Source organism: Monopterus albus, unplaced genomic scaffold (genome assembly GCF_001952655.1).
Source record: "Monopterus albus unplaced genomic scaffold, M_albus_1.0 scaffold12.1, whole genome shotgun sequence".
In the NCBI taxonomy this organism is placed as follows: Eukaryota; Metazoa; Chordata; class Actinopteri; order Synbranchiformes; family Synbranchidae; genus Monopterus; species Monopterus albus.
This window is the reverse complement of record NW_018127892.1, coordinates 443,409-457,984: the sequence shown is the minus strand read 5'-3', so window position 1 is coordinate 457,984 and position 14,576 is coordinate 443,409. Positions and strand designations below refer to the sequence as shown.

The following is a 14,576-nucleotide window of genomic DNA, read 5'->3' as shown; positions in this document are numbered from 1 at the left end:
GAAGCTCCATGTTTTCTGTTTATATAGGCCTCTTGGGGGCAGCAGAACAAGCTGTAAACATACCACTCATATAGTATCATCACCTGATTTGTAACCACCAACATTCAGAAATTCTTGAAATGAATCAACACAAACTAACATCTGCCACGAGTCAAATAAAACACTGTATCTGAATTTTATTTTCCTTCAAGTGACACATCTACATAAAAGATATCATGGCCTCAAATGACAAGAACGGTACAGTTTTTTTAAACCCCTTTGTACAGCTATTTTAAGATTTTTGATGAATAACAATTCTTTTACATTCTGTGGGATATGTATAAGACCTAACAGGAGGTCCGTATCCCGTATGGCTCACCCAATAAAGCCTTACCTTAAAAACAAACTTTAACACAACAGTTATGAACGTAAACTGAAATATTTGATCTTGAGAAAGCTTTCCCATAAATGCAAACATCATTTTGGAAATGTTAAAGACTTTAAGATAAATATTCCTGACACTTAATCTTTAATGTTTGACCTAAAATCTCCTGGATTGACTGTTTACCATCCACAAACACACATACAGATCTTCATATGTGCGGTCGAAGTGGCATGGCACATGGGCTCAAATATCTTGTTAAAAAAAAAAAACAAAAAAAAACGGGGGCGGGGGGGGGGGTAAATTCACAAGAGAACAGCAAATCTTAAAGCTCATTCCCCCTTGTTTCTTTGTTGACAATGAGACAATAGAATTACAGTCAGGTGTGTCAAAGCACCAATTAAGTTGGTTCTATGTCCTAGAAAAAGCAGGTGTTAAAGGGTTGGGAGCGCCTGTGAAGAGGAGTGTGGGTGTTTAGACCAGGAGAGCTGAATGGCTGGATACGTCACAGCATAAAAACATGCATGCACCAGCAATCTGAGCGCTGAAGGTCCCCATCTTGGTATGACCACAAGCTGAAAAAATAATATACACTCTATATGAATCAGCCATAGTTGAGATGATTACAGTACTGTTAGGCTTCAATAGACAGCTGTTAGTGTGCCAGTGGTACCTTTTATAGCATCATCCCTGTTGAGGGGAATGACTCAGTCCATTGTGTCTTGGTACAGCATTATCAAAGTACTGTCATTTCACTGAATTCAAATGTTTCCCTTATTTGATATGCACGGTAATCACAATTCCAGAAAAACATCTGCATACTGTATAATCAACAGTTATGGAGACACTAATAAAGCTTAAAAAACAAAGGAAAGCCTTGACAGCACACCCTCTTTTTTTTTTTTAGTGTCTGACAACAAAAGCTCAAGTAAACTGCCATAACTCTATTAAATACATTGAAACTTCCTAAGCGGTAATGAACACGAGTCTATTCTGAGGAAGGTATGGCCAGCAGTCCCTCTCCTTTGTAAGTAAATGTATCTTCTTTTGTCCAAATGGATGACTGGAGAGATAACACATCCTTTTGTGTCAGTTTCTCATGCTGTAATCTCCATGTGTAGTGAGAGGTCACCTTAACTTCAGTGCTTGAGGAGGAAGAGGAAAAGAAGGAGAAGTGCTTCCATCCGCAATGTGGAAGTACTGACATGTCTGTTTGTGGTGACATAAGACGTCCTGTACTGTATATCCCTTTTTTGGTTCAGCGCTGCGAGAACATCCTAGCTGCCTTTACCTGAATACAAGTCATTCCAGCACGGGACAGCCAGCAACAGCAGCTATCATTGCACACAAAACATAAATCCCTTATCTTAACTATTTAATTCACTCATGATAATACAGGAATAAACCAATGTTACTCTGGAAGTGAAAATACTGAACAAAAATTCCACATTTTTGGGGATTTGTTAAAGTTTTGTGAAAAAATGTATAAATAAGACTAAGTCTTCATTATAATTCTGTTTTCAGTATAAAATATCCATTTGTGGTAATTATTCTTATACAATTACTTATTCTTTTCACCTTTCAATACATATACAATTTAACTTCAGTCATATAAACACTGTACTGTATGTAGAACTTCAAGTGCCTGAAATGTCTTGAAAAAACCTCGCAAGATCCACGAGGCTGTTGAAGCTGCAGTATTTGTACTTCAGATTTTCCCTTCGCAAACGCACAGAACAACAACAACAAAAAACTTAACTCCCGGATAACAAGGGCTTCATTTATCTGTATCACCTCAAATTTATAAAACTGACCTTTTTAAAACCATTTTGACATGTATAAGTTAGGACTTCTGTATACACTTAAAACTTCAAAATGTCTTCATTCAGTGATTTGTTGCCATTACACAATACATCTATTTCATCTTTAATAAATAAGATTAGATTTTCCCCCAGTTAACATACCATATATTTGTCTTTTTTTTTTTTTTACAGAGGCTGGAGGGGTTTTTCCCCCCCCGTGGCCTTCTTTTTCCTTTTTTTTTTTTTTTTTTTTTTTTTCTCATCTACTGAGGTGTCCGCTTCCTTTCCTGGCCCAAGTGTGGGCAAAGCAGAAGATGGACAGGCAGTCACAGCAGAGGTGACAGACGAAATGAGACAGAAAGAGAGAGTGTGGTGGAGGGCCAACAGTCAGAGGATGTGGGCTGTGTGAGTATGGGTGGTTGCTCTTTCTGTTGCCTATCCGTCAGTGCCGTTCTTTTTGGGGGTGTTGGTGTTGATCGTGGTGCCATCTGGCTGCTGGCCATCTTTGCGAGGTGGCATCCTCTCATTTATTCTGTCCAGGCCACGTGCCTCCTCGAAGTTGCGAATCTTCCTTGTGGGAGAGAAGCCTTGAATGGCTAAAGGGCAGAGGAAACACCACAGAGGACACCATCAGAAGCTGCAAGCACTTGAGTAATATCCCTACTTCTGTCATTGCACAAATCTGGTGTTAACCATATTCTTTAGCTTTTTCATCAGCCTCAATCAAAGTGGATTCCTTGTGGAATTTCACTTGAGAAACACAAAGCACACTATCAGCCTAGCACAGAACAGATGATCAGAGAACTGAACGCATGCACAGGCAAAGAATGACTCCTAATTTACACACACCAGTGGGACAAGCTACAATAATAACACTTCACACTTTGTAGACTTACGGTAAAGTCCCGAACCAGCCAAGGAAACCAGAAAGAAAAAACGTGTGCAAATGGAAAGCAAACTTGTAAAGGACTGTTCAGTCATTTCAATTGTCAAGTTAAATAGAGAATGAGCACTCTGAGGTGAAGGGTTTAGGGGGTGGGGTGTACGTACATCCACAGAAACAAGGTTAAACAAGGTTCTCTATGGTACTCTTGCACAATCAGGTATCTCTGTGGAGTAATGTAAATTATGTTTTGATAAACGAAATACTGTATACCTACATACTCATGTTGTCCAATGCAGAATGAATGTCCAAGAAATATTACAAATCCGTGTGATACCGAACCCAAGTAAATCTACTGTCACAATAGCCTGTAAGCTCCCAGCTACACTGACTGCACAGTGCATTTAGCTGAGTGCAGGAAAACTAGTCAGCAAGCATGCTGAAATAGCTAAAAGCAATGGATATATATGGTTTTAACTATTAGATAAAAGGATTACAATTACAAACTGCTGACATAGATAAAAGCGATGAGAAATATTTTAAATAATTAGGCAAAGGTAATGGATTAACAGTTAAAATAATTACTAAAAGTCTTAAATAAAGAGTTGAAATGTTACCTTTAAATAATGGAATAATGGCTCTATTTGTCATCTCATAGTAATGTCTATGTAATTTCAATAATAAATAGTTAAATAGGTGAAATAATCAGCTAAAAATAATGGATAACCAGTATAAATAATTAGCTGCATGTAATGAATAAAGAATAAGACTAAACAGTTGAAATAGTTAAAAATAAACAGATGAAATAATCTGGTAAAAGCAATGACTAAATATTTTTGGATTGATGGCTAAAACTAAGAGACAAATGGCTAGTAAGGTCCAGTTAGTAGTATGAAACCATCCAACCAACCACACTGACAATTCACTATGATGAAAAATGACTGTAACCATATGTTTAAGAGCTACCACATTACACCATCTGAATGCACTTTCCCTTTTCTCCAGTTTGTGATGTTACACTATTCTATTTCTTGAAGAGTTCTGCACCAAAGCATTAGTGCATTTGATAAAATATGTTTATATGCCTCCTGAACCACTAACTGCCACTATTAACCAGAAGGGGCAGACAGTGTATAAACAGCCAAATGGCGTAGCAGGATTAGCCTCTGAAAATATCCCTGGTCTTAACTTAGCAAGGTTTTAGAGCAAGAGGCTCCCTTGGCAAGAAAAGCCAGGAACCTCCCTGTCAACAGGGTTCAAGTCAGATCCTGACCCTGATATGCATAACTACCCCTTCTGTTGCATGGGTTTTACTTATCTGATTTACACTGACAAGCACTGTTCAAGTAAGGCTGGCGAAAATAATCCTGTTTAAAAGTACTTTGCAAAGTGCATTTTAATAAATCAGCCCATAACTGTTGTACCTAACTACATTGATGTTGAAATAGGTGTTTTCCTTACACAAGCTTCTTATACCTCATTATGATTCTTTTATTGCTTGACTGTCACCCTATAAATGAAGTGTTACCTAAACTATTTCACAATGACAGAGCCAAGTATATCTAGCAGACACTGATAATGCAAGAGCAACCAGCAATAAAGCAGAATACAATAATACAATAACCAGTGATATCAAATCAGTGAGGATGCCTAAAGAACAATTAAACCAAGAAAAAGGTACATATTTAAAGGGTGTGTTTAAGGGGTGAACAGCACACACAAAACAGAGATGTGAGATTTGAGTAACACAGCCATGCGTACCTTTTGCTTTAGCTGCCTCAATGGTAGCTATGTTAATAGGAGTTGAGGAAAGGGGAAAAATTGAGTCATCAAAGGCAGCCAGATAGAGCAAATACAACAGTAATATCAAACTCTAAACGGGAAACAGATGGCAGAATACAGGTCAACACCCATGGCACAGTCATTATAGATGCAAAATTCACAGCAGCTATAGAAATGTCTTCGAAATACAGTATGTTACAAGGTTAGAGGATGAAGCCTACTGGAGATTTAGGATGTGCCGGTGTTAAAGGGTCATGAGGACTTAGATGTGGAGAGCTGAGGGGGGATTTGGCTGAGCACTAACAGTCTCAAGCAGGGGTGAGATAGGCAACAGTAACCAGGCAGGACAATGCATTTGTACAGTGCAGCCTCACACAAAGGCAAAGCTGTAGTACATATACTGTCAGGTGTTCATTGGCAAACTAATTTATTCACATACACAGCTTCAGTTCAAAATGGCTCAGTGGTGGTGAACTTTCCATGATTTGTATTTCTCCTCATATGAGATTATACCAGCAGCCATATTCATGTCTTATTCAATTTGCACTTGTATAAAATATTTAGGGATCCAATCCAGAGATGTTTAAGACATAAGAATACTCTGCTATGAAAATATATATTAATTATTAAGAGTTTTCCCTAAAAACAGTTAAAGAAGTCTGAAAACATTGGCTTTCATTATGAATTTCCAAGATTCTTGACTATTCAAATATACAAAAACGAGACTGGGCATTGTACGCTGCCCACCACCGCTGCTCCCCCAGTGAAAATCAACATGCATCGAGATCAGCAGGAGGGACTACTGGAGAGATTCAGCTGGATATGTCTGAACCTCATTCAGACCCAGACTCTGCTCAGGAGTCTGTTTATGTGGTTAGTGTCTTGTAACACATTAGCTGTTAAGCTGTAACTGGTAGCTAACATAGCCATAGTGGGTTTATAAAGTTAATACTGCTATGCTTTTACATTGTCACAGTAGTATAAGTAAAATGTGCAAATGTATTTCCAGTCAGGCTTAGAGATTGATGGTGTGTCAGTATTTCTTCATTTTCCCAGTCTATTAACAGAGAACAAGGAGACTAAGTTATTAGCAATGGGCTACCTGTTAATACAATTTAAATCAACTTTATTTGTACAGTGCCAAATCACAAGATCTAGACCTGACAGAATTATAGAAAAAAACCAAACAAATACCGCTTGAGCAAGCACTTGATAATAGTGGGGAGGAAAAACCCCCTTTAATAGAAGAAACCTCCAGGGATTTTACAGGGAGCCAGTGGAGAGAAGCTAATACGGGAGAGATATGATATCTCCTGCTAGTTCCTGTCAGTACTCTGGCTGCAGCATTTTGGATTAACTGGGGGGCTTTTTAGGGAGTCAGGATACCAGGGAACCAATGTAAGGGCATATCTGATTCAAACTAACTAAATAGTAAATAAGTAAACAGTGTAAAGAAGCTCCGGGGTCTGCTTTACATCCCAAAACCGTGCACTCTAGCAGTCAACAGATAAAACTCCTGAAATCTGTAGCTACTTAACAGGTGATTTGAAATGTTTGAAACTCAGATTTCAGCGCAGCAGACATCTGACCCCTTCAGCAGAGGAACAGCCTGTTAGTAACAGTAAGTATAGTAGAGGGGAGATATTTGTGGGCTATAAAATTACATTTTTAAGAGGAGGGGGTCTTGAAATCTTTCAGTCTCTAAAAGAAGACAGTCATCTGAGGGAATGAAATATGAGTTCTCAAAGGAATTGTTAAACATTCAAGATAAAGGAGAGCTGTGTTAAGATAGCCGTTGTTTTTGACTTCCTGTTTTCTTACATTGTAGACACTTTTCTGCTTGCTTACATTTTCTGTTGATATCCTTGTTTTTCTGCTAAAACATATAGACAGTGGCTGTTGGATACTTGTAAATTACTAGGAGCTTAATTTCTCTTAGACACAGATTGATACAACCATATTTTTAGCACTTTTATGACTCAAATGTACTAGGCAAGTATAACCTACATACAGCACAAGCCTTTTTTTTCCCCCTGTCTTATCTACAGTGACTAGGATTAGCTGAAGCTAGTGAGCAACAAGATCCCCCCCCCATTCTCTACAGAGGACATCCACAAAGCTCTCTAGAGGATTGCTCTGCTTGAAACTAAAAGATTCATTGATTAGAAGTTAATGTGAAAGTTAATGGACCATCTGGGAACAATACCACATTACCATGGACTCAAAACAGAGAACAAGAGAATGCTAACTCACAGCTAATTAGCACCAACAAGACAACTAAGAAACAGGAGGCTTCTCTGCCTGGCAATAAATTTTCAAGCAACAGTCCTCTCTGGAACTCACTTAGTGCTAATCCTAAGAATAAATCACAGCTCTGGGAAATGGGAGGACGAGTGATAGCCAGAACCCAGTGAACAGAGATTTGCAATGCTACTGGCTGGCCTACACTATCATACAGGCAGAGGGCCTGTATCAACCTCTGTGCATAGCAGGACTCAACAGTGGATAGCTACAAAGGGGAGAGATAGCAGCAAACCCTCTCAACAATCAAGTGTACAACCACTGCTGGAGGAGCCTGGATCTCCATCAGATGACCTAGATAACCTCTCATCCTCATACAACATGGTAAGGACAGAGTTATTTGGAAATTAAAATGTTAACGCTAAAGGTAAAGTTGATGACTAGGCCTCATACTCTGATTGTGGGTGAGTTTTTTTTTTTTAATTAAAAGTGTAAACAACTTAAGCAGCAAAAATACCTGAACATACCGTTTCCCCAAGGACATGTTGCTGACAGGACAGAAAGAAAGAATCCCTAATATCCTGACTACACACCCAACTATAAAACAGTGGGTGCACATAGAGACCAGTGACACTGTAAAACAATGATCAGAAGTTCACAAATATACTAAACACACTCAGCTCCTGACTTGTTTATCAGTAGCCTATCACCACTCAGGAGAGGAGTCAAGAGACTCAGCAGAGAACACATGCCCTACAGAAAGTGCACTTCCTTGACAGCTGACAACTTGTTCTGGGACCACAGACATCCCTTAGGGCTGATGGAATTTGCCTTAACAAGTCAGGAGTGAAACTGTTTATCTCCAACCTGTTACATTCTGCATCACTCATCTGTTCCTTGTCCCTTGTCAAGAACAAAAGGAACTATAACACCAGGAAAACACAATAACACACCAGAAACCTTGAAGGAAAGCCTCCTCATGGCCTGGATGAGGAGAGTTTAAAACATTACATCAGGGTTCAAAGAAAGAATCTCCAGCCCACATGATAACTGCCAAAAGCGGGGACACTTCTTTTCTATCACTGCATCCCCATCCAGTTCTCTCTCCTCTCCAGTCACCCTCTTCGCCTCCTTTGCACTTCTGGAGTTCACAGACCAGATGAAAGAGCTGGCCTCTGCTGGGACCAAACTGAGTCCAGACCTGAGCTTCAGCAGCCACATCAAGGCCATAATTAAATCGGCATTTTGTCAGTTCACATTTAGAGGAACTCATTTATGGACTACTGTAATGGTCAGCGGTCTGATCATCCTGTAAAGACTGTTAGACAACTTCAGCTCATTCAGAACACTGCTGCCAGAGTTTCAACAAGAACCAGGAGAAATGAGCACATCACTCCTGTTCTTAGGTCCTTACACTGGCTGCCAGTTACATACAGACTAGATTTTAAAGTGCTGCTGCTAGTTTAAAAAAAAAAAACAAATCAGTGGTACGGGGGCAAAAATACATTTCTGATCTCCTTGAAGAATACAAACCCAGCCAGGCTCTGAGATCCTTAGGAAGCTGTCAGCTGGTAGAACCTCGGGTCAGAGCCAAACAGGGTGAAGCTGCTTTCAGCTACTATACTAAACACAGAGGGAACCAACTTCATGGTGATCTTAAAAGTGCCCTGACTCTCACCAATTTCAAGTCTCAGCTGAAAACTGTTTTTCTGTCTCTGACTGATTGGTTTCTCTACTGCACATTTGGTTCCTGTGTTGCATTAGGAAACATTTACAACTTATTAGTGCTCTCTGATCTATTATTTTGTCTACTAGTTTTTATTTTCATTTTAAGGATTTTATTTTGTTTTAGCAATGCTTCATCTTTATTTTGCCTTAACTGATTGCACACTGTTTTAATGCTAATTGTTTTTGTTTTCTTTGCCCATGAATGTAAACTTCAAATTGCCTCTGTATGAAATGTGCTCTCCACATAAAGCTGCCTTGCTTTGTCTTACAAATGCAGAATTGTAGCTGCAAATAGTTTCCCCCTTCAACACTGCATTATGAGGTGCACTGTTATTGGTGACACTTAGGAAACCACCTGTGGTTGTCTGCAAGCCTGTACTGATACCTTACAGTCCATCAGTTAACACCCAGTCCATGAGTCGACTCATGGACTGGGTGTTTCTTCTTATACTCTATACCCTGAGAATGAACCAGGATTCAAAGGTGAGCAGCACCCTACCCATAATCTCAGCAGCAGCTTCAAAAACTACAGCAAGAGCTGGGTAAAGTGAAGAATCAAGAAAAATGAACAAAAAAATATGCAATCACTTGCCCTCCTTTTGTTTGAAATGTCCTTGCTGATCTGAAACCTGTGACTAGGGGAGCCAACATGGACAATGACATTCTCCAAAAGGTCACATGTGGTTCCTCCTTCGATTGCTCTGCAGCTTCTGTAAGCCTCCAGCGTGGCAAAGTGGGACTCCCAGCATGTCCTCTGGCGGGCACGGCCAGGCGCTAACCTTTAGATCAGAGGGTCAGTAGCCACTTCCAGGTGACAGGCTGACCTCTGTAGTCAGCCAGCCAGCCCGCAGCTCACCCCAGAAACTTTAAAACAGCATTGGGGGTGGGCTCAAGTAATAGCCTATCCAGTGCTTCCTGTGGTGGGCATACCACCATTGATCTAGAACCCTTCAAAGGGACTAGCAGGACTAGGAAGCTGGTCTCTCCAGACTGGATGTCGGCTCCACCATCACCAGGAGAGCTAAAAATATTTAGTGGCTATAAAAGGGAGCTCTCTGTGCTGTGTTTTTGTACAGCAGGTGCAAAGATCAAAAGCAAAGGACACTATTCCAGTCAAGCAAAAGAGAATGGACAGAACAATCAAAAACCAATTCACATCTTCTGCTTCTATGAAAAAAGCCAATACCACTTACATTTGTGGTTAGCTTAGCTTAGCATAAAGACTAAAAACTGGGAGCTAGCCTGGCTCCGGCTGGGAGAAGTTGCGAGGCAACCAGCGGAGACATCTTGCCAAAAATGATCTGGCACATAATATGTCAAATTGTTGTTTTAACACTTTGGATTTTGGATGGATTGCACAAACAAGAAATAACACGTTAATTAGTGAGCTTCCCAGTTGAAGGTTGGCAGATTTTGTTACCTTTGGAAAGAGCCACACTAAGCTAACCTGGCTCTAGCTACATATTTATTGCATAAACAGCATCAATCTTCTCATCAAAACCTCAGTACGATAGTGAATAAGAGCATTTTCAGCTAAATGACTATACACTGCCTTGCAAACCATGTATCTTCCCCTACGGGTGTGGCAAATGCAGGAAAAAATGTTAGAGCAATGGCTTTATTTTATTCTATTTATTTTTGTACTGATGTGCTAGAGAAGTAATAGATCATGAAATACCACGTCTTGCTCACAGGAGACACTTAAAGTTAAACACACACACACACACACACTTCGTGACTTCGGGTGCAACTCATACTAATGTCAGTCAGCAAGGAGGAATCAAAGATCAGGGCTAATGAGTGGAAACCACACTTACCTGTCTGTAAGGTCTGCTTTCCACCTGACAACACTCCCACTGGAAGAGTTCCGGTTGGGGTCAGGCCTTTGAGTGTTAACACACTCTCGCTTTCCTCCCTAGTGCAGAAACAAAACACGGGCACACAGGGTAAACACACACGGGTTACATTTCAGCAGGCAGGGGGCAGACACCTGGTGGTAACGGGGCTGCTCTGTAACTAAGAGGTCATAAGTTCAATCACCAGCACATGTTTAACCTGTGCCCATTCGCTGCCTGCTTAACAGAGTGATGGACTCTCAGCTCTAAATGCCTCCAGCTAAACTGCTAACAAGCGTCCTGGTTCTGTAAGTGGGCCACTAATGACTTGTGTTAATTTTAGCAGCTGAAGCAATAATTTTAAGGATCAGTTACTGGTGTTAAGATTAGTGTCAACACACTTTTACATTAACACACTTCAATTTTCATTCTCCTCTGAGTCAAAAGAAACTGGGCTAACGACAAAGATGAGACAGTCTCATAGCTTTGTAATGCATCCACAGCAGTGGTGGAAAGTAACTATACTAACTACTGTACTTAAATACAATTGAGGTATTTGTACTTTGAGTATTTCCGTTTTCTGCTAATTCATACTTTGACTTTAATACATTTTTGAGGGAAATACTTTTTATTCCACTACATTAATTTAATAACTTTAGTTGCCAGCTACTTTTCAGAACAAGAAGAATAATACAAAATACTTTATTTATCCCTGGTGGGAAACTGACATGCTACCAGGTTGTGTGGAAGCTTTAATGTATATAAGGAAGACAGAACAGCTCCACCTTTAACCTACATTAACATAATATACAGAATGATGCATCAATAATTACAGCCCAATACTATAATATACATTAAGAAAATGAAAAGGTCTGTTCTGCATAGGAGCACCTTTACTGCTGGCACTTGAATGTAGGACCTTTACTTGTAACAGAGTATTTTTACACTACTTTTACTGAAGTAAAGAATCTGAGTACTTCTGTCACTGTAAATTTGCATTTCACATTATATTCATCCTACAAAGAAATGCATTCATCTTAGAAATAGAATATGAATGAAGACAAACCTTAGGGATTTATAAAACATACAGCCAGCTAAGTAACATCTGTATTGTATTTTCCTTCTTTTTTGAATGTATTGGTTTCTGAACTATCCTTTTAAGCCACTGACCCATATGCAGTGGCTCACTTGCAGCAGCGTGACAAGCTAGCAGCTGCAACATAAATCTGGAACAATGTCATTATACAGTCTAGGTGCATCCTGACTCATCTTGTGCCAGCTCATTAATCCTCACAGGACAACACCGTGTTTTCAAACACAACTTCATTGTGCACTCAACTGACTTCATTCATTTTACAATCTGCCATCTTCCTGGCCCTGTGGTGACCTGCATTCAATTTGGCAAAGCTAACCACCCTCCACCTCGCTGGGTTCACTATGATCTGCCTACACATGGACAGAAGCCTTCTCCAGTTAGAACATCAAAGGGAGATCATTAATGACATGGTCAGACCTGAGCACTGAGAAGACTCGGGCCATTTTCCCCACAGCACGAATCTTGTTCCGGATGACTTCCTTACGCATCGCTGTGGTTCCGCCTGGAAAGAGTCCAGAAAGGAGGGTTAACACACAGTACTTTGACATCCTTTGTTTTTAAGTAAACAATATGTTGAAGACAGTAAAAGCCATGTGGGAAAAGAAAAAAGGATGAAGGGATGCTACATTTGAGAGATGAACTCAGGGTTTAATGGTGTGCTTCAGAGCAGAGCGGCTGTACTCTAAGGAGCGCCACTCCCTCATCAACAGCAGATATGTGGGGCAGAGGCTGAATTATGATGAGGAGATGCATATGAATCCCCTCCTAGCATTCTGTGTCAATTAAGTGTGTACCAGGACTCATTTTCAATTCATCCAATTTAAAAAGTCAACTGAAAAAGCAAATTGCAGAATATGAGAACAGACCCAGAGGATTTTGGTGACAATGTACAACCCAAGCAGGTTTCTCAACAGAAGCAACCATTAACTTACATTGTGCTGATACAGTATACGTATATCTTTAAATTTCAAAGTCTGCACACGTTTATAATAACAAAAGGTACACAAGGTATTAGTCAGCCAATTTCAAGTTTGTATCATACGATTGACACTCTATACTGTATATCTGTTTAACCCAAATCAAGAGGGTGAACCTCTAAGTGCAAGGTTCTTAAACAATATTCTTACTTATTCAACTTTACCTTCATATAGGTCATCTCCCTCAGACATGAGCTCGTCATCAGAGCAAATGTTCAGCACATTGACCAGCATCTCTGTCACTGTGGGGGGACAGAATTCACTTTAAACATTCAGACTGGTGTCTGAGGCAAGGTTTGCCTGAGACTGTTTGACTTCCATATAGATATTCATAACTGGACCTGTACCTCCATCTGCTAAATACAGATGTTTATGAACACGTCTTGCTGTTCTATCCATATACTTTTTTCAAATTCAGGTTTTTCACAATTTACACACATATGAAATCAAAATGTGGTTCCTAATGGACCCCAAAGCAACAAAGAACAGGTCCAAAATGAAAAGAAAACTGTAAACCACAAACTAAACATTAACATGGAGAAACACCACACAGTCCTAAGAGTTAACAAGTAATACTCTTATATTAGCAGCAACAACTTGGATGTAAAAAAAGGCACAGTTTATTTTCCCAAGCCTGATGTGCTGGTGGAATTTCAACAAAAACAGTGTCTACACTTGTATGGCTGAAGTACTATATAGTATGTACAGGGTGGGCCACGGAAAAGTAGACCTGAGCAAGTGGATTGTTTTGGAGGCGGGCTACTTTTCCGTGACCCACTCTGTACTAATAGCTGCCTTTTCCCCTCAAAGGGTTAACAGGCAGCTACAGAACCAAGTGCTTTTTTTAAAGATTTATTTTGAGCTAGGTAGCTGTTATTCTGTACTTGTACTTTTTTGTAAAGTTGGTCGCAGAGAGGTGGGCAGGAAACAGACTGAGGGAGACGAACTCGAACCGCAGACATCACACACTTGACAGAGTGACATGGTGCGCCCACCGAATTTTTATTTATTTTTTTAAACTGCGAGCCTTTACCTGTAAATCCATAAAGTCAAAGTAGTACAGTGCTGAATAATAACTGCTTTGCTTAACAGGGTGCATTTCTAGCTTTTTGGGTTTACAAAGGCTGTCGTTTGGGAAATGATACTTTCAGTGTCATTTCTAAAAAGTACATTGGCATAGTTCAAATACAGTAAGCAGACTAACTTGCAAAAACAAAAACATGAAATATGATAAATAAATTTAAAAAACTATGTGCGATTTCAGTTATTGACAATGTTGATTGAAAACCTTAAAGAAAAGCACAATTTACCATAAACCTTTCACTCCTAGTCCATAACTTATTGCCTTGCATGTGAATAGCTTCCATTCACATGTTCCCAATTAAACAAACATACCTTTCTCTCCAACAAAAGGCAATGACCATGTGAAGACATCCATAAAGTTGGGCAACCAGTAGGGGTGTGGGGAGCAGTTGAACTGTCGGATGTTCATCACATTGTTCTCATATTTTAATACAGCAGCTAGGATTGACAGAAGGAAAGAGATGGGTGGAGAGATTCAAGGGCCGAGGTCTGGTAAATACAAGAAAAATGCAGCAATATGAGTGAGGAGAACAAACAAAAACCTTTATTGTTGTAGACATCTAGATAATTTGGAGCTGAAAAGATTGTGATTAATGAAGGGAAGCCTGTGGTCTGGCTTTTTCTGTACATCCGATACCTGCACAACCACAAAGAAGAGCATTCATCACACATATTCAATAACAGAGAAATGACTTACTGTATTAAAAAAAAAGCTCTACTTACCCTGCATCCTGTGCTTCATGGGCTCTAATTACTGACAGCAAATTATTATTTAAAAAAAAGTCACA

The 14,576-nt window shown here is 39.7% G+C and overlaps 1 protein-coding gene across 2 annotated transcripts in view; it reads right to left on the bottom strand.

The window, feature by feature from the left end:
* Positions 1–2,424: 2,424 nt before the first annotated feature.
* The window catches only part of ppp3cca (protein phosphatase 3, catalytic subunit, gamma isozyme, a), a 27,857-nt gene continuing 15,705 nt past the window's right edge, over positions 2,425–14,576 (bottom strand). The window contains exons 7-14 of one of the 2 annotated variants that reach the window (XM_020590402.1): positions 14,512–14,576; positions 14,331–14,425; positions 14,101–14,226; positions 12,870–12,947; positions 12,146–12,230; positions 10,615–10,712; positions 4,808–4,834; positions 2,425–2,759 (exon numbers count right to left, since the gene is read on the bottom strand). The exon at positions 14,512–14,576 is cut by the window's right edge and continues 9 nt beyond it. In XM_020590402.1, coding sequence (XP_020446058.1) covers positions 2,599–2,759; positions 4,808–4,834; positions 10,615–10,712; positions 12,146–12,230; positions 12,870–12,947; positions 14,101–14,226; positions 14,331–14,425; positions 14,512–14,576 — 735 coding nt within the window. In that variant the 3' untranslated portion in view covers positions 2,425–2,598. The remainder of the gene's footprint in view (positions 2,760–4,807; positions 4,835–10,614; positions 10,713–12,145; positions 12,231–12,869; positions 12,948–14,100; positions 14,227–14,330; positions 14,426–14,511) is intronic. The other variant, XM_020590401.1, reaches the window with a different exon arrangement.